General features: G+C 38.4%; 1 protein-coding gene across 3 annotated transcripts in view; it reads left to right on the forward strand.

Annotated features, from left to right (window-relative positions):
• The window catches only part of LOC132815496 (KH domain-containing, RNA-binding, signal transduction-associated protein 3-like), a 160,471-nt gene extending 138,420 nt beyond the window's left edge, over positions 1-22,051 (forward strand). Inside the window, exons 10-12 of one of the 3 annotated variants that reach the window (XR_009644667.1) lie at positions 8,461-8,629; positions 10,061-10,120; positions 21,916-22,051. Coding sequence is in view for 1 of the 3 variants with exons in the window: in XM_060824464.1 (XP_060680447.1) it covers positions 8,461-8,561 (101 nt within the window). In the remaining 2 variants the exon portion in view is untranslated. Of the gene's footprint in view, positions 1-8,460; positions 9,068-10,060; positions 10,121-21,915 lie in introns of those variants that run through there. The other 2 variants (XR_009644668.1, XM_060824464.1) reach the window with 2 other exon arrangements.
• The last annotated feature ends 868 nt before the right edge of the window (positions 22,052-22,919 follow it).

Consider the following 22,919-nt stretch of genomic DNA (forward strand, 5'->3'; position numbering starts at 1 on the left):
AACCCAGGTCTCTGGCGCTGTGAGGCAGCAGTGCTAACCACTGTGCCACCCACAATATCTGCCGATCTTTTTTTGTTTTTCACTCATCTTCAGTCTCTTGATTATTGGCTTTCCCTCTGTCATGTAGTGGGGATGGTGCTGTTGATTGCACAATGTTTAGCACTATTCATGACTTTTTGATAGAACATTACAGTGCAGTACAGGCTTCGGGCTTTTCTTGATCCTATCTGCCAACAACTTCTCATGTTGCCTCCTGGCTCTTCTTAGCTGTCTCTTTAGGTACTTCCTGGCTAACTTGTAACTCTCAAGTGCCCTAACTGAGTCTTCACACCTTATCCTCACATAAGCCACCTTCTTCCTCTTGACAAGAGATTCAACTTCTTTAGTAAACCACAGCTCCCTCATTTGACTACTTTCTCCCTGCTTGACAGGTATACACTTATCAAGGACACGCAGTAGTTGTTCCTTGAATAAGCTCCACATTTCAATTGTGCCCATCACCTGCAGCTTCCTCCCCCATCTCATGCATCCTAAATCGTGCCTAATCACATCATAATTACCTTTCCCCCAGCTATAACTCTTGCCTTGCAGTATATACCTAACCCTTTCCATTACTAAAGTAAACATAACCGAAATGCGGTCACTATCATCAAAGTGCTCATCTACCTCCAAATCTAACAACTGCCCAAGCTCATTACCCAGTACCAAATCTAATGTGGCCTGCCCCTTGTTGGTCTGTCTACACACTGTTAGGAAACCCTCCTGCACACATTGGACAAAAACTGATCCATCAAAAATACTTGAACTATAATATTTTAGACAATATTTAGAAAGTTGAAGTCCCCATAACAACTACCCTGTTACTCTCACTGCTATCAAGAATCATCTTTGCTATCCTTTCCTCTACATTTCTGTAACTCTTTGGAGGCCTGTAGAACACTCCCAACAGGGTGACCTCCTTTCCTGTTTCCAACCTCAGCCATACTACCTCAGTAGATGAGTCCTCAAACGTACTTTCTTCCACCATAATACTGTCCTTAACTAACAATGCCACACCTCCCCCTCTTTCACCATCTTCCCTGTACTTACTGAAATATCTAAATCCTGGAACCTGCAACAACCATTCCTGTCCCTGCTCTATTTATGTCTCCGAAATGGCCACAACATCGAAGTCTCAGGTACCATCCCAAGCGGCAAGTTCGCCCACATCATTCCAGGTGCTCCTGGCGTTGAAGTAGACACACTTCAAACTACCTTCCTGCTTGCTGGTACGGTCTTGCAACCTTGAAACATTATTTCTGAACTCACTACTCTCAACCTCCTGGACACTGGAACTGCAATTAGGCTCCCATCCCACTGCTGAATTAGTTTTAAACCTTCCTGAAGAGCATTAGCAAATTGTCCAGGTATCTGAAACCCTCCCTTGTGCACCATCTCCATAGCCACATGTTCACCTCCTCTTTCTTCCTAGCATATGACAATCTAGAGATAACAACTCTGTTTGTTCTGTCTCTAAACTTCGTTAGTACCTATGTGGACCATGAGTTAGGACTGCTCCCCCTCCCCTCAGAAATCCCAAAAGTATGGTCCTAGACATCACAAACCCTGGCAGCTGGAAGGCAACACACCAACCGTGAGTGTCTCTCGTTCCCACAGAATCTCCTATTTGTTCCTCGTAACTATGGAGTCCCCAGTGACTAATGCTCAGCTTCTCTCCTCCCTTCCATTCTGAGCAACAGGGACAGACTCTGTGCCAGAGATCTGTACGCCATAGCTTATCCCTGGTAAGTTGTTTATATACATGCGCGCACACAAAAAATGGCATACTTGTTATTGAGGGGAATGGTCACAGAGGATTCCTACACTGTCTGCCAGTTCCCTTTCCATCTCCTGACTGTACCCATCTGCTGCCTTCTTGTGCCTGAGGTGTGACTACCTCCATGTAACTCCTTTCAATAATTCCCTCCACCTCCTGAATGATCTGAAGTTCATCCAGCACCAGTTCCACTTCCCTAACACAGTTTTCAAGGAGCTGGAATCAGTTGCACTTCCTGCAGATAGTAATGACCCTTACCTCCCCCCATTCTGCACGAGGACCATTTAACTGCCCTTACCTCCAATCCCACTATTCTAAACTTCCAATGAGACTATTAAAAAAAATACAAAAACAAAAAAAAAAATTACCTTACCAATCCAGTGCGCAGAACCTTTTTTTGGTTAGAGGAGGAGGATGGGTGGGAGACATTACCTAAGTAGTGTTTTGGGTAATGCACCTGCCCTAATATATTACTTCACTTACTCCGCAGTCCTGCTCAGCACACACTCCGCCTGTTCACAAGGTAAGTTTTTAAAGCAGTCACTTACCTTCCCAGCAGCCCCTGGTCCTCACTCCTGCTCTTTCTGCTGCTAAACAAATATGTTTCTGAAAAACCGGAGATCATTTCAGGCTTGGGCAGATAAGTTGGAACATTATTTTCACCCAAATGCCAGATAATAACAGCCTGCCACAAGAGAGAATCCAATCATTGCTCCTTGATGCTTAATGGCACCACTATCACTGAATTCCCCCATTCACAATATCCCGGGGTTTGCCATTGATCAGACACTAAACTTAGTGATATGAATACCACAGCTACAACAACAGGTCTGGGGCTGTGAACTCTGCCTGACTTAAAGCGTGTCCAATATCTATAAGGCACAGGTCAGGAGGAATAATCTTCACTTGGTTGAATAACTTGAAACTGCAACAACACTTAGAAGTTAGCACCTTCCAGGTCAGAGCAATCCTGTTTGCAACATCTTCAAAATTCAGTACCTCCATAATAGGCGCACAGTGGCAGTACTATGTGCCATTTACCTGAAACACTGCAGAAATTGTCTAGGCTCCTTAGACAGAACTTCCAAACCCATTATTTCTACCATCTTGAAGGACAAGCAGAGCAGATATATGGGAACCCCAAAAGCTACAAGTATCTCTCCAGTCACACAGGCTTGAAACCTAACAGCATTGTGATTTTACATACACCACATGGATTGCTGTGATTCAAGAAGGTAGTTCATCACCACCTGCTTGAGGGCAATTCAGACTGGTTTATAAATTCTAATCCAGTCCATATCCCATGAATAATTTTTTTTAAGAAATGCAAGTGAATAATCCTCGGTGTCTTGGTCAATATTTATATTTCAATTAATTATCACAAAACACTGATTATCACAAAACACTGATTATCACATTGTGGAAAGTTGTTTTGGTGCAAATTGACTGACCGCTGTGTTTCCTATATTACAATAGTGACTGCACTTCAAATGATTATAAAACAAATACTTGGTGGTCATTTAAGACACTATAAAAATGCAAGATTTCCTTTTGTTTTCTTAAGATGTCAACATAACTACTACTTAGATACTCTTAAAATCAGTAGTCACATGGTGCCAGCAAGTTAACTGGACAGACTTTCCAGTAACATAAAAATCCAGCAGTCTATAGCAGAGACGGTAGGTCAAGAACTGAGAAGTTACTGTTCATCTATATTTCAAAGGTCTCAACATGATGGGCAACCACCTTCTACCAACTTTGTTAAAACTCATCTTGGAGTTGTGCAGATATACAGCACAGAAACAGACCCTTCAGTCCAACTCGTGCATATCAACCAGATATCCAAAATTAATCTAGTCCCATTTGCCAGCACTTGACCTATATCCCTCTAAACCCCTTCTATTCATGTGTCCATCCAGATGCCTTTTAAATATTGGAATTGTACCAGCCTCCACCACTTCCTCTGGCAGCTCGTTCCGTGCACTCTCCACCTCTTTGTGAAAAAGTTGCCCCTGGGTCCCTTTTTAAATATTTCTCCTTTCACCCTAAACCTATGCCCTCTAGTTCTGTACTCCTCCACTCCAGGGAAAATACCTTGTCTATTTACTCAATCCATGCCCCTCATGATTTTATAAACCTCTATAAGGTCATCCCTCAGCCTCTAATGCTCCAGAGAAAACTGCGCCAGCCTATTCAACCTCTCCCTATAACTCAAACCCTCCAACCATGGCAACATACTTGTAAGTCTTTTCTGAGCCTTTTCAAGTTTCACAACATTTTCCTATAGCAGGGGAACCAAAATTGCACACAATATTCCAAAAATGGCCTAACAAATATCCTGTACAGCCGCAACATGTCCTCCCAACTCCTATACTCCATGCACCAACCAGTAAAGGAAAGCATACTGAATGCCTCTTTCACTGTCCTATTTACCTGTGACTCTACTTTCAAGAAACTATGAACCTGCATTCCAAGGTTTTTTTGTTCAGCAACACAGCCCAGGACCTTACCATTAAGTGTATAAGTCCTGCCCAGATTTGCCTTTCCACAATGCAGCAACTCACATTTATCTAAATTAAACTTCATCTGCCACTCCTGGCCCATTGGCCCATATGATCAAGATCCTATTGTAGTTGTGGTTCTGTTCGCCGAGTTGGGAATGTGTTGCAGACGTTTTGTCCCCTGTCTAGGTGACATCCTCAGTGCTTGGGAACCTCCTGTGAAGCACAACAGGAAACAATACAGATCCTATTGTACTGTGAGGTAACCTTCCCTATCCACTACACCTCCAATTATAGCATCATCTTCAAACTTACCAGTTATATCTTCTATGTTCACATCCAAATCCTTTATATGAATGATGTAAAGCATTGGACCCAGCACTAATATTTGTGGCACACCGCTGATCATTGGCCTGCACTCTGAAAAGCAACCCTCCACCACCACCCTCTGTCTTCTACCTTCGTGCCAGTTCTGTATCCATGACTAGTTCTCCCTGTATTCCGTGAAATCTAAACAAGCTGATCAATCTATCAGGGGGAACCTTGTCGAACGCCTTACTGAAATCCATATAGGTCACGCCCACTGTTCTGCCCTCATCAGTCTTCTTCATTACTTCTTCAAAAAACTCAATCAAGTTAGTGAGACATGATTTCCAATGCACAAAGCCATGTTAACTATCCATAGGCAGACATTCCCTTTCCAAATACATGTGAATCCTGACCTTAAGATTCTGTCCAGCAACATGCCCACCATTGATGACAGTCTCACAGGTCTATAGTTCCCTGGCTTTTTCTTTCCGCCTTTCTTAAATAGTGGCACAGTGTTAGCCAACCTCCGGCACCTCACTTATGACTATCGATGATACAAATATCTCAGCAAGGGGCCAGGAAACAGCCCATTGCAATAGTTAACTAAATAAAATCAATTCAAAGAAAATATAGGATTGTTAACTTAAAAAATTAAATGCTAATGTTTCTTCAACAACCTTGTATTGTCATTATCATTAATATAGAAATTTTGACTTATTGATACTCAATACAGAATGAAGACAGTGGCAAAAGACGTAATAAGAGCTAGTAAGAATAGATTCTAAAGGGGATGCACATAGTAGATGTAGGGAAGGTGTTTTCCCTGGTTGGGAAGTCTACAAGCAGGGGATGTAGTCTCAGCAGATGGGATAGACCATTTGGAGCTGCAACAGTTTTTTTCACTCCATGGACAGTGAATAAGTGAAGTTCTTTACAGCAGAAGGTTGTATTGGCCAAATCACTGCATATATTGAAGAAAGAGTTAAACCTAAAATTGTACATTTAATGGCATCAAAAGGTAAGGATGTAAGCAGTAATGTGGCAAAGATCAGAGTGAATCATGGAACACTAATCTGTTGGACCATTTGAAATTAGTGCTGAGTTCAAATAGATTCAACTTTCATTGTCCAAAGGACTTTGTGGTACAATGTTAGAACAATAGTTTTATGAGTGAGATGTAAATATTTGTGAAAGGTATGTTTGGGTCTTAAAATCTGAAGTATAAATGTTCAACCTTTTAACATTTGAAAGAGAATGTTTGCAGCTTTCACTTGTAAACCAACATATACCCCTATACCGAACTGAATTGATTGACACACTTTTAGGTTTAGTTGAGAAAAAGAAAACAATGGTGATGTGTTCTTATAATTTTAATATATTCTAGAGTTTACATTGCCAAATATATATATGTTAGCTGAGCTTATTATCAATGCTTGGTTGAGTTTCTAAAGATCCAGATCCAATTATTTCAGTTGCATGTCTTACATACATTTTGATTGACCATTTGAAAAGGTTTCCAAAGGATTAGATGTCTTTGTTCTGACTGAAATAGATGGAAGTATGGCTGAAATTACATCAAAGAAGACAGTTCTATAAGATTGGGAAATCTTCCAAATTGACTATCTCATTAGTGAAAATCCAGCTTATAAAATCAGTATACAACTAAAGGAGAAAGGCTGTTGGAGACTCTTATGTTATAGTTGAGGCTTCTACTTCTGCATGTGACAAAAAAGTAGTTATTTTAGGATACAAACTCTCGAATGAATTCTATTCCTTGCTATGTGTGAGTGAGTGAGCAAGTGTGTCGCAGAACCAGCAGCTAATACTGAATGGGAATATAATGCACTAGAGAGTAAATTCTCACCATGTTCCAAGTTCCCGAAAACATTACAGTATTGAAGTAAACTCAGTAGCTTTTCTTCACACTTAAAGTATTTATCTCATTGACGCATACAAGATTTTAAGTGGCTTGACCGGATAAATGCTGAGAGGATGTTTCCCCTCATGGGAGTGTCCAGGTCCAGATTGCATAGTCTCAGAATAAGGTGTGTCGCAGAACCAGCAGCTAATACTGAATGGGAATATAATGCACTAGAGAGTAAATTCTCACCATGTTCCAAGTTCCCGAAAGCATTACAGTATTGAAGTAAACTCAGTAGCTTTTCTTCACACTTAAAGTATTTATCTCATTGACGCATACAAGATTTTAAGTGGCTTGACCGGATAAATGCTGAGAGGATGTTTCCCCTCATGGGAGTGTCCAGGTCCAGATTGCATAGTCTCAGAATAAGGTGTGTCGCAGAACCAGCAGCTAATACTGAATGGGAATATAATGCACTAGAGAGTAAATTCTCACCATGTTCCAAGTTCCCGAAAGCATTACAGTATTGAAGTAAACTCAGTAGCTTTTCTTCACACTTAAAGTATTTATCTCATTGACGCATACAAGATTTTAAGTGGCTTGACCGGATAAATGCTGAGAGGATGTTTCCCCTCATGGGAGTGTCCAGGTCCAGATTGCATAGTCTCAGAATAAGGTGTGTCAGTTTAAGACAGAGATGAAGAGGGATTCTTGTCTATATCTAAAGCTGAGATAGATAAATTCTTGGTCAGTATGGGAATCAACTATTCAGGGGAAAATGCAGGATAGTGGATGAAAGGAATGTCGAATCAGCCATGATGGTATTGAATGGCAGAGCAGGCTCAAAGGGTCAGACAGCCTACTCCTTTTCCTATTTCTTACGCCTGTATTGGAAGTCTAACTATTGAGCTTAGATCAATTAAAAATGCTAAAAGTGAGTCTGATCCTTTGTACAGTGAATATAGGGAGAAACCAGGTGAGTTAATAAAATTAAAGTACAAATCAGCCATTACTAATTAATAAATCGATCATAAACAGATTTGAGAATGGTTATTTCTATGCCTATATTTATAACAGCTTTGTTTTGACATCTTAATTTCAAAATGACACTAAGATATGAACTTAGAAATTTTAAACAATATAAACATGGTCTGCAGCACATTTCAACCTGTTCAGATCACATGAATAAAAGTTTTTGAATATATTTCTATGCAGTATCAACGGCGAGTGATCCAATTCCTGCATCAGACTTATCGGAATTCATTTTCATTTATACAATCTCTACATCCCAGTAGAAAGGCTTTCAAAATGCAAGCTGTCTTTTTTATTCAGTAAATGATAACTCATCACCAAGATCTAATTTAAACCTGCATTACTAAAATGACTTGACTTGCATAGATATTCCCACTTTTTTCAGATCATGCTTTAACTATGCAACTTGATTTTGATGTGAAACAAAATGTGTAATCAGTTGGATGTTCTGGTTTGACCACTCAATAGAGTTGAGTCCAGAACTGTTCCAGAAATCTAGTTCCATCTCGGTTCTAGTTTATATAAACTGAATAGAATTTATTGTAAAATTCTGACATCCTATTAAATATTTTCAGAATCAGAAATTGCTTCCACAAGATAAATATTTGTGAATGGAAACTTCATGAAAGATTGGTTTGATTTTAATATAAGCGTCTGACTCGAGACATTATTCGCTGGTTTATCTTCGTTGATATAAAATGCAGAAAATCAAAATATTGTTCTGTAGCATTAGAGCAGTTACCTGGAAAATTAATCTTTTGGTCATTGTGTTTTCTTATAGACAGCATTTTTTTAAAAAAAATTTCTGCTATACAATGTTAGTCTGTCATATGGGAATTCAGTTGAAAACCTATATTTTGCCATCTGATTTTCCAGTGGATGTTATTGTAGGCTACTTGAATCCTCTAATGCAGATGGTTTTTCTGTTATAACCATAATAGGTCAGGAAGAGTGGACGAACTCCAATTCACGGATGAAAGCTCCCCCTGCAAGAGCACCTAAAGGAGCATACAGGGAACATCCCTATGCACCACGATACTGATTCTTCCATCTATTGTGTGAAATACAATCATCAGTTAGCTGTTTCTGCAGTGATGTACGCTGTTAAAAGTAATTGGTTATTTTATATAAAAGTTTTTTTTTCTTAAATACAACAGATCTGTTTAAACAGTTCTGAATTCTTGTATGAAATCCTTTAATCTTTGAATGGAGAGATTATTTGATCTCTGGAAGGAAGTGGGTGGAAAGAAAGACTTTGATCTTATATGCTCTGTGGGAAACAAGTAAACAGGATTAATACGTTTTTTAATTTTAACTAGCCTTTAAAAATCTATTACCAAACTAGGTTTGATAATGTAGATCACTTAAAATGTAAACACAAAGTCAGTTAACATCAATGTTTTTTTTGTTATGCTTTTAGTTTTGTTCAAACCTAAGTTTTAGTTTTGGTTTGAACTTTTAAGTTTAGCTTGTGTTAGAGCATTATCCCTTGTAAACTTTTACTTAAACAACAGTAAACTCCAAATGCCAAGTAAAGTTGTATTCTTTTGTAACTGAAGTCTCCAGATATTCTGTAGTGTTGAGATCAAAGATATTGACTATTCTTGCTTGATACAAATAAAGTTTTGAGAAAAAAAACAAGCTTGCTGTGTGTGACATATCAGTAACTTTGATATTTTCTTATAACGCCAAATAAATCCAAAAAAAATCTTTTAAACAGGGAAAATATACTTTTGTCTTTTTAAAATTTTCTTTTTAAAACAAAAGTCAGTTTGTCTTGAGGTTGATACAGAAATATACCTGAATGATGTTTTTTAAAAAAAACAAAAAAGTCCATATTGTTGGCCTTTGAAAATACACTACTGAGCAGTGAATATATGAAGAATGTGATCAGCATTTCATCTTGTCTAAGCATTTTTTCACTAGTGCACTTTGGAATTTTTATGAGAATTACCTAAATGAACCCTCCGCTGGAAGCAATTAAAGCTTTTTAGAGGCAAACAGACTTGACTAATGTGGCATTCGTCAGAGGCAGTGGATGTGTAACCCTTAAAAGGTCTTCAGTTGCAAAGGTAAATGAATCAAGTAGATTTTAATATCACTTAATTTACCTTTAACATTTAAAACCAGTAAACGCTAAAAGAAAGCAAGGTTGTAAAGCTGTTAGAGTAAAAAAAAATTACTGTAGAAAAGGTTCAAGTACTTCTAAACTCCTAACAATTATAAATCAATCTTGTAATTGTGTAGAGACTAAACTATATAACTGCAAACTAAGCAGTAGCTGATCTCTTAAATTCTATCCTGTTAAACAAGTGTAAAAACCACATAACCTTTGTCTATAATTGTGTTATAGTTAGCCTCAAATGCATAATGTTTGATATTGAATCAGAATAAATTCACTCTAAACAATGTCTTTTTTCTAGCATTTTGTATAGTGATTGTTTAAGGCTTGTCTGTTTTCTAAATGTTATTATTTCTTTCTGGCTTTTGGTGTCTTCGCAATATATTCATGTTCACAATTTTGTTTCCCTCCATTTACAGGAGCTCTTCTTACAACTCTGGCCAGTATGGGCATGAAGTGATCTGGAACTGGACATTATGGTGGGTATTTGCAGTGATCTTCACTCCATTTTTATCGACATTGATAGTTTGAGTAACAAATATCTTCAAACTGTCAAAAAGACATTCTTCTGCAACACAGATTTTCCATTGTTCCATCCTTTTTATGCTTCTTTCTTATTACATTGACTTATTCTCGTGTACTGCTATTTGAATGCACTAAACAATCAAGTACCTCAAGAAGTCATCTCTAATGTCTGACTGCAGATGCTGAATACCCATTAGAACATCTGAAGCTGATTCATGAAGTCTACAGGAGTTCTGTAACATGCATTTACTCGGAAAGTGGGCACTGCAGTCTATCTCAATCTAGCCACTTCCTAGTGTTTATTTATTCTCATGCATTTTGCAGCACGAATTATTTGATATTGCCGAGTGAAAGCTGGTTGTCCCTTTCCAGCCTAGTAATAGTGAGAATAATTCTAACATTGTTTCTGGGGCATATCTCTCGATTAATCCAGCACAGAGTACAAGTAGAAACAGAAATCTTCCTGATTTATATAGCTCATTACCATCCAAATATGTTGTTGGTAAAGTAATTGAATTATTAATCTACAAATGTCTGAATGCTGAAAATTAGTTGTGTAAATATCTAGACCTTGTTTTTCACATATTTAATATTCTTAATGTAAAAATGCTGCAATGTGGCAATATTTAGTGGTGCAAAACAACACAGTCTTACTCAAAAACAAAGTTCTCAGTAGACTTGGATACACAATATTAAAATGTCATGATTGGTAATCCTTTTTCGAATTACAAAGCTAGGGATGATTAAAGTATTCATAAGAATTCAGAGAGAATGAAATTAACCTTCAGTGTTTTCAGGTCAGAGTAAGCATCCAAGGGATTACTTTACCATGAAAGAAAAGTTTTCAGTAACATTTTGGATAATATTATTGTGTCTTTTTTTTAATCAAGGGCTGCAATCATGATTTACTTTTGGCCATACTTGTTCTAACACAGATGATCTGACCCTGGGATTCCAAAGGAGATATAAATATAGAGAGAAATTTATTTTTAAAACAACTGGAACAAAAATGGAAAACTTCAAAATATAAAATTGTTACATAGTATTACAATGAAATGTATGAAAGGTATTAGTTTGCCTCATTAATAAGACATTCACCTAAGCTAGAAGATTGTGTGATGCAGTGCTGAAGAACTTAATCTCAGTTTGTACCTCACTGCCAGAGACACTGTTGGATTTTTTTAGGGATAGCATATCTCCAATAAGGCTTTAAACCAAGGTCCTGTCTGCCTGTTCAGATATAGGTAAAACGATCTATTTGAAGCAGAACAAGGAGCTCCAGCTTTTGTTCATTGCCATTTCCCTTGACTATCAAGTGCTTTGGCATATCCTGAGGAAAGTAAAATATTTTTAAATTGTTTGTTTATTCCCCAGATGTTGACTGAATCTTGTAACAGTTTTATATTATAATCTAAGCTACAAGACTCCATTATTGTACTCAATGGAGAAGTTTATTGCTGAACTTCAGCTTTTCTGTTACTCTGAACCCATCTTATTTAGGTAATACTTGCTGCACAAAAATAAAACTGCAGGCTCTTAAGATCTGGAACAAAGACAAGTTACTGGAGAAATTCAGCAGGTCTGGCAGCATTTGTGGACGGAAAGCAGAGTTAATATTTTGAGTCCGGTGATCCTTCTTCAGAACTTTGGAGTTCTGAAGAATGGTCACCAGACTCATAACATTAACGCTGCTTCTCTCCATCGATACTGCCAGACTCGCAAAATTTCTCCAACAATTCCTGTTTTGTTGCTTGTTACACAAACTTGTTAAAATGTTTGCAGTGCTGGGTACAGGCATCTAAGTTGACAAATGCATGGCCCGAGAGGTCTTGGCCTTCTAGGTTCACTTTCAAAGTATTTACGAAAAGGGCAAAGCTTTATTAATCTGCTCCACCATTTTATGCAATTCAATCTTTCTAATCACCAACCCCTCCTCTCTATAAGTTCTTTTATGCCTGTCTTCCAGACTTAATTCCTGTCTGCCTTATTGTGAACTTTTTTTTACTACAACTGTGATACTTTGGGATAGTGGATGTTCTCTAATTCATGATTCACAAGCTCATTTCACATCGAAGATTATACCACCATATTTATAATTTCTTATGAGAAGGGAGAGTCATTCCAGATTGATCACCTTCCTTATTTTAAGTATCTCAGCCAAACTGCCATTTGATTTCATCACTTGGAGCTAATAACATAAGCTTACTCTAGTTTTCTCAATGGCTAACTCCCTTCATTCCTGTTTTGATCCATGTGGATAATATTCAGATATTTTGAATAGCATTTTTCTTAATCCTGGCACTGTGTAAAGGTGCCAAAGGACTGGAGAATATCAAATGTTGTGGCCTTGTTCCAGAAAGGTTGTAAGTATATTTCCAGGTATTCCAGACCAATCAGTTTAAGTTTGGTGGTGGGAAGGTCTGGAAACAATTATTCAGGATAGACTTAATAGTCAATTGGAATAACGTAGGTTCATTAAGAAAAATCAACATGGATTTCTAAAGGGGAAATAGTGTTTCACTAACTCACTGAAGTTATTTGAAGAGGCAACCAAAAGACTTGTTGGTGATAATGCCACTGATGTTTCTGTGCATTTCCAGAAAGTGTTTGATACAGTGCGGCACGGTGGCACAGTGGTTAGCACTGCTGCCTCACAGCACCAGAGACCCGGATTCAGATCCCGCCACACAGTTGTCTGTGTGAAGTTTGCACATTCTCCCCGTGACTGCGTGGGTTTCCTCCGGGTGCTCCAGTTTCCTCCCACAGTCTAAAGATGTGCAGGTTAGGTGAATTGGCCATGCTAAATTGCCTGTAGTGTTAGGTGAAGGGGTAAATGTAGAGGAATGGCTCTGGGTGGGTTGCTCTTCAGAGGGTCAGTGTGGACTTGTTGGGCCGAAGAGCCTGTTTCCTCACTGTAAGTAATCTTAAAAAAAACAACAGACTTGTGATGAAAATTACTGATATAAGCAGTGTAATGGTCAATGAATATTTTTCAGGCTGGAGAAAGGTTTGTGCTTTGCTGCTGCCACCCTTGTTTTTCCTATTATATACTGTTGATCTGGATCATTGTGTGCAGGGGCAGTTTTGAAGTTTGTAGATGACAGAAAACTTTAGAAGAGTTGTAAACTATGAGGAGGACAGTGTGAAATTGCATGAGGACAGTGAAATTACATAAGGAAATTCACAATTTGCTGGAGTGGATAGATAGATTGCAGAGAATTGTGAGGTGATGCACTTTGGTAGAAAAAAAATTGCAAGATAACATAAAATAGGAGGTAGAGTTCTAAATGGGGCATAGAAGCAGAGGGATTTGGATGTATCTTGCATAGATCATTGAAGGTGGTAGGACAAGTGGAAAGGGCAGTTAATAAAGTATACTGTGTCCTTAGTTTCATTAATAGAGACATAGAGCACAAGAACAAAAGGATGATGCTAAATTTGTATAAAATATGTATTAAACCTCAGCTGGAGTATTATGCACAGTTGTGGGTGCCACATTATGGGAAAGATGTGAATGTATTGGAAAGTGATTGACAAGAATGGTTTCAAGAGTGAGAAACTTTAGTTAGGAGTTTACATTGAAGAAGCTGGGCCTGTTCTTCCTGGAGAGAAGAAGGTTGAGAAGGTTTTGATGGAGGGTTTTCAAAATCACGAACAGGCTGGATGGAATTGATAGGAAGAAGTTGTTCCCACAGCAATGAGAGGGCATGGATTTAAAATGATATGCAAAAGATTATGTGAGAAAGAAATTTTTAACCTTGAGATTAGTTAGGATATGGAACACACTGAGTGTATCATTTGTATCATCTTCCGTTTTTTGAAAGATCATATTTTTTGTTAAGAAAACTTGAAGGTTAAATTCAGATGACGTTTTCGTTTAATTGCAGTTGGACATTACTTAAATAACTCCCTTAAATTGTTTTGTTACTTGTCTTCCCTGACACTCCATTATTCTGTATGTTCTGAACAGAAAGGCTGGCATTTTCACAGAGCCAGGGACAGAATTTTCTCTCCTCCTAAATGACAGATTGGGAGGCAAGCTGAGGAGCAAAATTTCAGGGCAGTACATTGTATTGAAGTCCAAAATGTTCATGGCAGTTGAGGATGTTGTCAGAATAGAAAAGCTGGCAAATAGAGACTGCACTTCTCAGAGAAGCAACTTCTCCTGTGAGCAAACAAAAACACAGACATTTACACACTAATTTAAATATTAATGGGACTGATGTGTAGACCTAACCATGTAGAATAAAGTGAGAGCTCAGAGGCAGGCACTGTTGGCTGAAGTTGACCTTATTAGAAAATAGCAGTGTTCCATTGTAGAGAGGCTGAGAGCCCAGGTGGGACAAGCTGGAGACTGGGCTAAATTGGTGAGCACTTCAAAGCACACTCATTGAGTACTTTTTTTCCCAAATGCAATAGTGAACAAGGGTGTGAAAGGCTTGGAGAATTGAACATCGCAGATAACCTTGGGTTCTATGCATTGTGATCTTGAAAACTCGTGAGGATGCACATTCAAGAAAGGGACAAGAGGGTAATGAGACAGGCATCGCTAAAATTGTGCACTATCTCTCTTTGACATTCTGCCGTCTAATAAGCACAATATTTGAGACGTACTCTTCAATCACTTGCATCCTTCCCATAGAAAATATGACATTTACTTCTCCCCCATTTCCACCTGCAATAAACCTTTCAGTAATTGATTAGACAACCCTGAGAGAATTGTTCTTTTCAAACATTTGGCCATGCTTCTGGCTTTGCATCTCGATGTTGGGATATCCTCCCAAAGGCACTTAATATTACTGGTTTGGTTTTGAGTATTGCTGGCCAATTTGTTATAACATCACACCACAACAGAATATTTTTGTTTTCCTTTGACTCATAAGAACATCAAAAGGTTACAATATGTAAACAATTGAAATACAATGTATATATTCCCCATTCATGTCAGATAAGCTGAAAATAAACCTGTACTTATATATGCTTATGATAGGATTATTTAACAGCATGAAGTGCTTGTGCAAAACGAATGATGGTGAATCTCTTTTTTTTTGCATTAGATTTCCATCTTTTTAGCAACACATCAGCTCCTGCTTTTCTTATATTAAGATTATCCAGTTTTGTTAGTTAGATACCCAAAAATGTAAGTTTTTAGACCAGTATAAAACTTACGCACTTGCCATTGATTGATCAGTGTGCTGTTTATACAGCTCTCTAAGATTTGTAAGCTACATTTCTGAGGTCGTTCCCAAATTTTCTTTGTGTTTCCTGACCTGGTTTTGCCTCTTGTTTGACACTATTTTGGTGAGTAATTGTGATCAACGCGGGCTCCCAGTTGAGCAACAGTTTGATTTTAAAGTTTCCAGGCTAGCTTTCAAATTCCTCCTTGGCCCCTTCCTCCTGACTTCTGAATTCTCTTGCATCCCGACAATCATACCAGATATCTAAACTTCTCTGGTTCTAATCTTTTGAGCATCCTGATTTTGATTGCTCCTCTGATTGTGCTTCAGCTACTAAAGACCTAAGTTATAAAATACCCTCCCTAATACTATTTACTGGTTTTATTGGCCCTCTGAATTAAGAGTTTCCTCCTCATCTTAGTCCTAAATGGCTTACCTTCTATTCTGAGATTGCAAACCCTGGTTCCAGATCCCGTAGCCAGGGGAGACATCTATTTTGCATTTATTCTGTCTCTCCTTTCAAATTCCTATGAAATTGCATCTCCTTTTTAACTCCATTGAGTACAGGCCCAGTCTCCTCAATCCCTCCTTCACTAGACAGTCCCACCCATCACAGGAATTAGTGTGGTGAACCTCTCTGCACTCCCTCTATGGAAAATACATCCTTCCCTAGCCACAAACCATCTTCCAGATAAGGTCTCACCAGTGTTCTTGTTTCAATTAAAAATCACGCAACACTTTGTACAGACCAGTCCAACACTGGCATCTCCAAATCATTGTTTCAATTATATGTATCTAAAGCCTGACATGCCATTTGTCTTCTGAATTGCTTACTGCACCTGCATGCTAGTTTTCAGTGATTTGTGAACGAGGACACCTCTGTCACTTTGGACATGATTACATTGCAATCGTTCACCATTTGAAAAATAATCTGCACCTTTGTTCCTCCTACCAAGGCGGAATCCCTCACCCTCCATTGTATTTCATCTGTCATGCCTTTGCTCACTTACTCACCCTCCCTAACTCTCTGCATATTCTCCTCAGCACGTTCCTACCAAATTTTGTGTCATGTGCAAAATTACAATTACATATTACAATTTCCCCCCACCATCCAAAGTCATAATTGATCATGAACTCCGAGGGCCAATACATCAATCCTTGCAGTTTATCACTGGTCATAGTCTGCTAATCTGAAAATTAACCTATTGTTCTCTTCCTGTTAATCTTAAATCCTCCAATCTCATTACACCCAAACACACACGTTTTGTATTGGATAGTTTTATCAAGCGCCTTCTGAAAATCCAAATAAACCATATTCACTAGGTTCCCTTATCAACTCTGCTAGTAACATCCTCAAACACTGATCTCTCATGAATACACAGGTCCTATTCTTTATTATCTGCATTACATTTTTTGACCAACCTTCCAAAATAACTAATGTGTTTTAATATTCAGTTCCTATTCTTGAAAGCCCTTAAGCCACATCTCCGTACTGGCAATTAAATCAAGCCCTATAATTCTACTCAAGCCATCAATTCACCTATCTTTTGAGAATGCTGTATACATTCAGATAGAATTCAAAGCATGCTACCTTTCTAACACAATTCTGCAATTTGTTTTGATTGGGAGTAGGATTTGTGTCTGCTGCTTTTCACATTTCGTTTTCTACTTCCCATATCTGAATTCCCTCTTGGGTTCCCATTCCTTTAACAAGCTAGTTTAAACCCTTCCTAGTAAACAGGAAAATCTCCTTATGAGGATATTAGCCCCAGTCCTTATAAGGTGTAAACTTCCTTCCTTGTACAGATTCTGCCTGTCCCAGAACCAGTCCCAATCCCCCAGAAATCTAAAGGCCTCTCTCTGTGTTATTTTCCTAGCCATGTGTTTATTTGGCTAGTCTTCCTTACCTCTGCTCGCTAGCACATGGTACTGGGAGCTGTCCTAACTTCAGAAGTCTTGCATTTGCCTCACTCTCCAATTTTTAATTTCAGAATCACATCCTTCTTTCTCCCCATGTCATTGATAATGTACTGACTATGATATCTGGGTCTGCACTCTCTCACAAAAGAATGGTCTGAAGCCACTTTGACATCCTTGAACCTGGCACTAGAGACGCCATCTTGAAGTTGTAACTACAGCCACAGAACTGTCTGCTTTTTTGCCTAACTACTGATTATTCTATAACTAATTATCCTTCCACCCTTCACCCCCAGCCCAAGCAGCAGCCACTTACATTCCTTTAGAGTGCCACAAGCTTGACCTACTCTACATTCTTATCAGTATCCAAAATATTTTTTAAAAGGTAGTGAATGAGAGAATCCTGCACCTTGTGTTTGGTCTTAATCTACATGATCACTTGTTAAAAATGCTGTCCATGTAGTTTGCAGTTTTGCTCAGAGAAAGTGAGGACTGCAGATGCTGGAGATCAGTGCTGAAAAATGTGTTGCTGGAAAAGCGCAGCAGGTCAGGCAGCATCCAAGGAGCAGGAGAATTGACGTTTCGGCCATAAGAGTAAAAAATGAGGTCTGCAGATGCTGGAGATCAGAGCTGAAAATGTGTTGCTGGTTAAAGCACAGCAGGTCAGGCAGCATCCAAGGAACAGGAAATTCGATGTTTCGGGCCAGAGCCCGCATTCCTGATGAAGGGCTCTGGCCCGAAACATCGAATTTCCTGTTCCTTGGATGCTGCCTGACCTGCTGTGCTTTAACCAGCAACACATTTTCAGTTTCGGCCATAAGCCCTTCTTCAGGAATGAGGAGGGTGTGCCAAGCAGGCTTTCAGTTTTACTCAGAGAGTTGGATAGCACGGAAACAGACCCTTTGTTCCAACTGATCCACACCAACCAGATATCCCAATCTTTTCTAGTCCCATTTGCCAGCACTTGGCCCATATGCCTCTAAACCTTTCCTATTCATGTACCCATCCAGATGCCTTTTAAATGTTGTAATTGACCTGTCTACTCCACTTCCTCTGACAGCTCATTCCGCCTTCTGCATGAAAAAATTGTCCCTTAGATCCCTTTTAAAGTTTTCTTCTCCTCCCCCAAACATATGCCCTCTAGTTCTGTCTATTTACCCTATCCATGCCCCTCATGATTTTATAAACCTCTGTAAGGTCACCTCTCTCAGTCTCTGACACTCTAGGGAAAACAGCCCTCGCCTATTCAGCCTCTCCCTATAGCTCAAATCCACCAATCCTGGCAACATCCTTCTGAATCTTTTCTGAACCCTTTCAAGTTTCATTACATCCATCCGATACCTGTGAAGTGAGAAGCCAGTTCAGGGTAGGACTTGTAATTCCCAGCAAATTCTAACATTTTTCACCATGGTGAAGATGCTCCCTATTCTGACAAAAATTGTGCCATAATCTGTTCAGATTTACAATGTGCTGATGGTTTTAGGCATTCAACTCTTACTTCATCTTTCCATCCAATCCTAATCCCTTCATGTACCTGAAAGGATAGAGGCAGAAGAACTGTAAACTGGATGGACAATGGTCAGGATTTCTACACTATTGAGTGTAGAAATCCAGCTCTGATTTCCTTTTCCAAAATGCAGCACCTAATATTTATTTAAATTAAACTCCATCTGCCACTCCTCAGCCCTTTGGCCCATTTGATCAAGATCCCATTGTACTCAACGTAAACTTCATCACTGTCCACACCTCAATTTTTGCAAACTTACTTAACATACCACCTACGTTCACATCCTAATCATGTATATGAATGGTGAAAAGCAGTGAACCCAGCACCTATCCTTTTGGCACACCACTGGTCATAGGCCTCCAGTCTGAAAGACAACCTTCACCACAACCCTCTTTCTTCTACCATCAAGCCAGTTCTGTATCTAAATAGCTAATTCTCCCTGTATTCCATGAGATCTAAACTTGCTAACCAGTCTACCATGAGGAACTTTGTTGAAAGCCTTACTGAAATCCATATAGATCACATCCACCGTTCTTACTTCATTAATCCTCTTTGTCACTTCTTCAAATAACTCCATCAAGTTCGTGAAAACAGGATGAATTTTTCCAAGGCTTTCTGTTGCTCAACCTTTAGCAAAGCCTGAAAACTTTGTAAATACTAGGACTTTACCTTTTACTCTTTTGGGTATCTTGAAATTCACCTGATCACCTATTTCCTGTATATTTTATTCAGTTTGCCCAATCTCTGGTGTGCACAATATCAAGTCTAATTGTAGCTGTCAGTCATTCAATTTTGTAAATTGAAGTGAGCAGGAAAAAAGGACATATCGGCAAACTAATTATTTGACAAGTGTTAAGAATGTGCTAGCAAGGTAATTGTTTGGCAGGCATTAATATATGCCTAATGGGAGGCCCAAAGCAAATCTATATATCTTTTGTGTTTTTGCCCAATGACCAGATGATCTCATAAATAATAGAGGGAAAACTATGAGGAAAAACTAGCAAGTAACATCAAGAAAGATATCAAGAGCCTCTTCAAAAGATAAAGAGATGCTTAAGGTCCCGTAGAGGATGAGGCTGGGGAAATAATAGAGAATTAGGAAAAGGCAGAGGAGTAGAAGAATACTTTACATCAGGCTTCACAGTAGAAGATAGTGATGGTATTCCAAAAATAGTAAATAATGAAAGTGCTAAAAGAGATGAGGATATAAACTTGGGAACTATCACCAGAGAAAAGGGGAAACTAATGAGACTAAAGACCGATAAATCTCTTGGATCTGAAGGTTTGCATTCTAAAATTTTAAAGGAAGTAACTGCAGAGATTGTTGATGGACTGGATATTTATCTCAAGTATCTAGAGATTTTGGAAAAGTTCCAGAGGATTTGAAAACTCCGTGTAACACCCTTATTAAAAAAAAGGAAGAATTTTTTAAAAAGGTAATTAGCTTAACATCTATTGTTGGGAACATTTTCAAGTCAATTTTAAAGGATGAAATACCTGAGCCTTTAGAAACCCATAATATTACCAAGCAGAGTCAACATGGTTTTATGAAGGTGAAATCTTGCCTGACAGATTCATTATTGTCCTTTGAGGATGTAGCAAGAAGGACAGATAAAGGAAGTATTTATCCATTTGAATTTCCAAAAGGTGTTTATTAAGGTACTATAAGACTAGTTAGTGAGCAAAATGTGTGTTATGATGGGAGTTGTGTGTTAGCACGTATAGAGAATTAGCTGAGTAATAGAAAAAACAGTTGTGATAAGAGGGAGGCATATAACTAGTGGAGTAGGAATCAGTGCTGGAGCCACAATTATTTACAATATTAATGGATGACAAATACAATCATAAAGTTTGTGGATGACAAAAGTAGCTGGAAGACAAGGAGCCGTAGATAGGATAGGATAGATGAGTGGATGAGAACTGGACCACTGGAATACATTGTGAGAAAATGTAAGATTATGCACTCTGGCAGGAAAAATGGATGTGATTAATATTATTTAAATATAGAAAGACTGCAGAAAGCTGCTGCACAATGGGATTTGGGGTCCCATTGCATGAATCACAATAAGCTAACATCCAGGTTCAAAAAGAAATAGGGAAGGAAAGTGGATTGTTAATCTTTATTTCAAAGAAATGGAGTATACAAATATAGAGATCTTGCTTAAAATTATACAAGGCACTTGTCAGATCACATCTGGATGGTTCTGGTTCCTTTACCTAAGGAAAAATATCCTGGCGTTAGAGGTTAGTAACTAGATTGACCTAGGTATGGAGGGCTTTTCTTATGAGGAATGGTTGAATATGTTAGGTATACTCATTGGAGTTCAGGAGAATAAAAGGAGACCTTATTGAAACATATTCACTCGAAGCGTGACAGAGTAATGGAGGGAAGTTGTTTCCCCTTGGGGAAGTGTCTAAGGGCAGAGGGCAATATCACAGAGTGAGGTTGCCAATGTAAGATAGAGATGAGGAGTTATATTTCTTTGGATGGTGGATCTGTGGAATTATTTATCTCAGAAGACTATTGAGGTTGGGTTACTAAGTATATTCAAGAGTGAGATTGACAAGAGTTTAAATCAGTAAGGGGAATCAATAATTATTGATAAAAGGCAGGAAAGTGGAGTTATATCAATCATGAATTCATTGGTGGAGTTGACCCAGGGGATCAAATGATCTATTTCTCTGAGGTGTTATGCTCTTCAGAATCAACTTTTAAATAGGAACTGAATGTTGGTGAAAGGAGCAGTTGAAAGTAGCATAAAGTGATTTGCACATATTTTAAAAGTAAAATAACTGGGTGGCATGGTGGGTAGCACTGTTGACTAACAGCATCAGGGACCTGGGTTCGATTCCAGCCTTGGGTGACTGTTTGTGTGGATTTTGCACGCTCTCTCCCTGTCTGAGTGTATGTCTGCCAGGTGCTCGAGTTTCTTCCCTCAGTCCAAAAATCTGCAGATGAGGTGAATTGGCTTCGGATACACAACCTAGGTGGATGATGTTAAAAGCAGAGTTACATGGGTAGGGGAGGGGGTTGGGTTTGAGTGGGATGCTGTTCGGAGGCTCCGTGCTGACTCCATGGGCTAAATGTGGGGATTCTGTGATTCTAGAGATGTATCAGAAATAAAGATCATTGTTTATTTTTCAACAGGAGATTGTTTTTCACCTAACATTGGTTAAGATGAAGCTCAGCAGCACGGAAATCCACAGAATGGCAGACATCACAAAGAAGTGAACATCCAACTTCATTTTTACGTCTGTTTATAAATCAAATTGTGAAAATTGTAAATACCTGTATATGTATTTTTTATTAAAGAGATTCTTCTGTTTTAAATGTATTGAACTTTGTTTACTTTGTATTCATTTGTTGTTAATTTTGCAACTAACTTAGAAACCAGTTGACAATTTTTTTTACTAATGAAATAGAGGTTGCAAGGGATTGGGTCTGAATGTTTAAATTGTGCACACACACTCATCTAACAGCACAATAGATTCTAATCAAAATCATAACTTTCAAAAATGTATTGAATTTCTGTCATGTATTGTCACAAATATGTACTGGTTAAGAGTTAATGACGTGTAAAACTCAAACTCTGATCTTTTGCAAAGTCCTGCATTTCATACATATAACGTGTATAAGTTGGCCTGTAACGTATGGCCAAAAAAATCTTATTTTCTCAGATACATTTTGCTTGTTTTGAAAGAGAGATTTGGCAAGACCAGTCTTGTGAGTATTTCTCTCAACAATTTATTTCCTGAGTTTAAACTAGAGAAATACTAGGACAGTGGTTTTCTTTTCAATTCAGGACCATGGCCAGCAATAGCTTGCAACTCCCAGGAATTGGCATGGATTTTAACCTTTCAAATATGTTACTTTTGTACAAGTCAATTGACCCCCTACTTTTTTACCCAAACGTTTGGTCTTTTTTTTACATGAACATGTATGTTAAGAATGAGAATTGGTGAATCAACTAATTAAATTCACTCTACTGTCAGATTTGTTATCATTTATCTCCTACCTGCCCAGGAGTTAAGTTTTTCTCCATTTATTTTCTCTAATTTAATAAGATCGTACAGCTAAGAGTATTTTTGTGTTACAAATCTGTGTGGAAACTTGGACCCTTTGGTCCAGCTCATCCATGCCGACCAGATATC

Source organism: Hemiscyllium ocellatum, chromosome 4 (genome assembly GCF_020745735.1).
Source record: "Hemiscyllium ocellatum isolate sHemOce1 chromosome 4, sHemOce1.pat.X.cur, whole genome shotgun sequence".
Taxonomy (NCBI): domain Eukaryota; kingdom Metazoa; phylum Chordata; class Chondrichthyes; order Orectolobiformes; family Hemiscylliidae; genus Hemiscyllium; species Hemiscyllium ocellatum.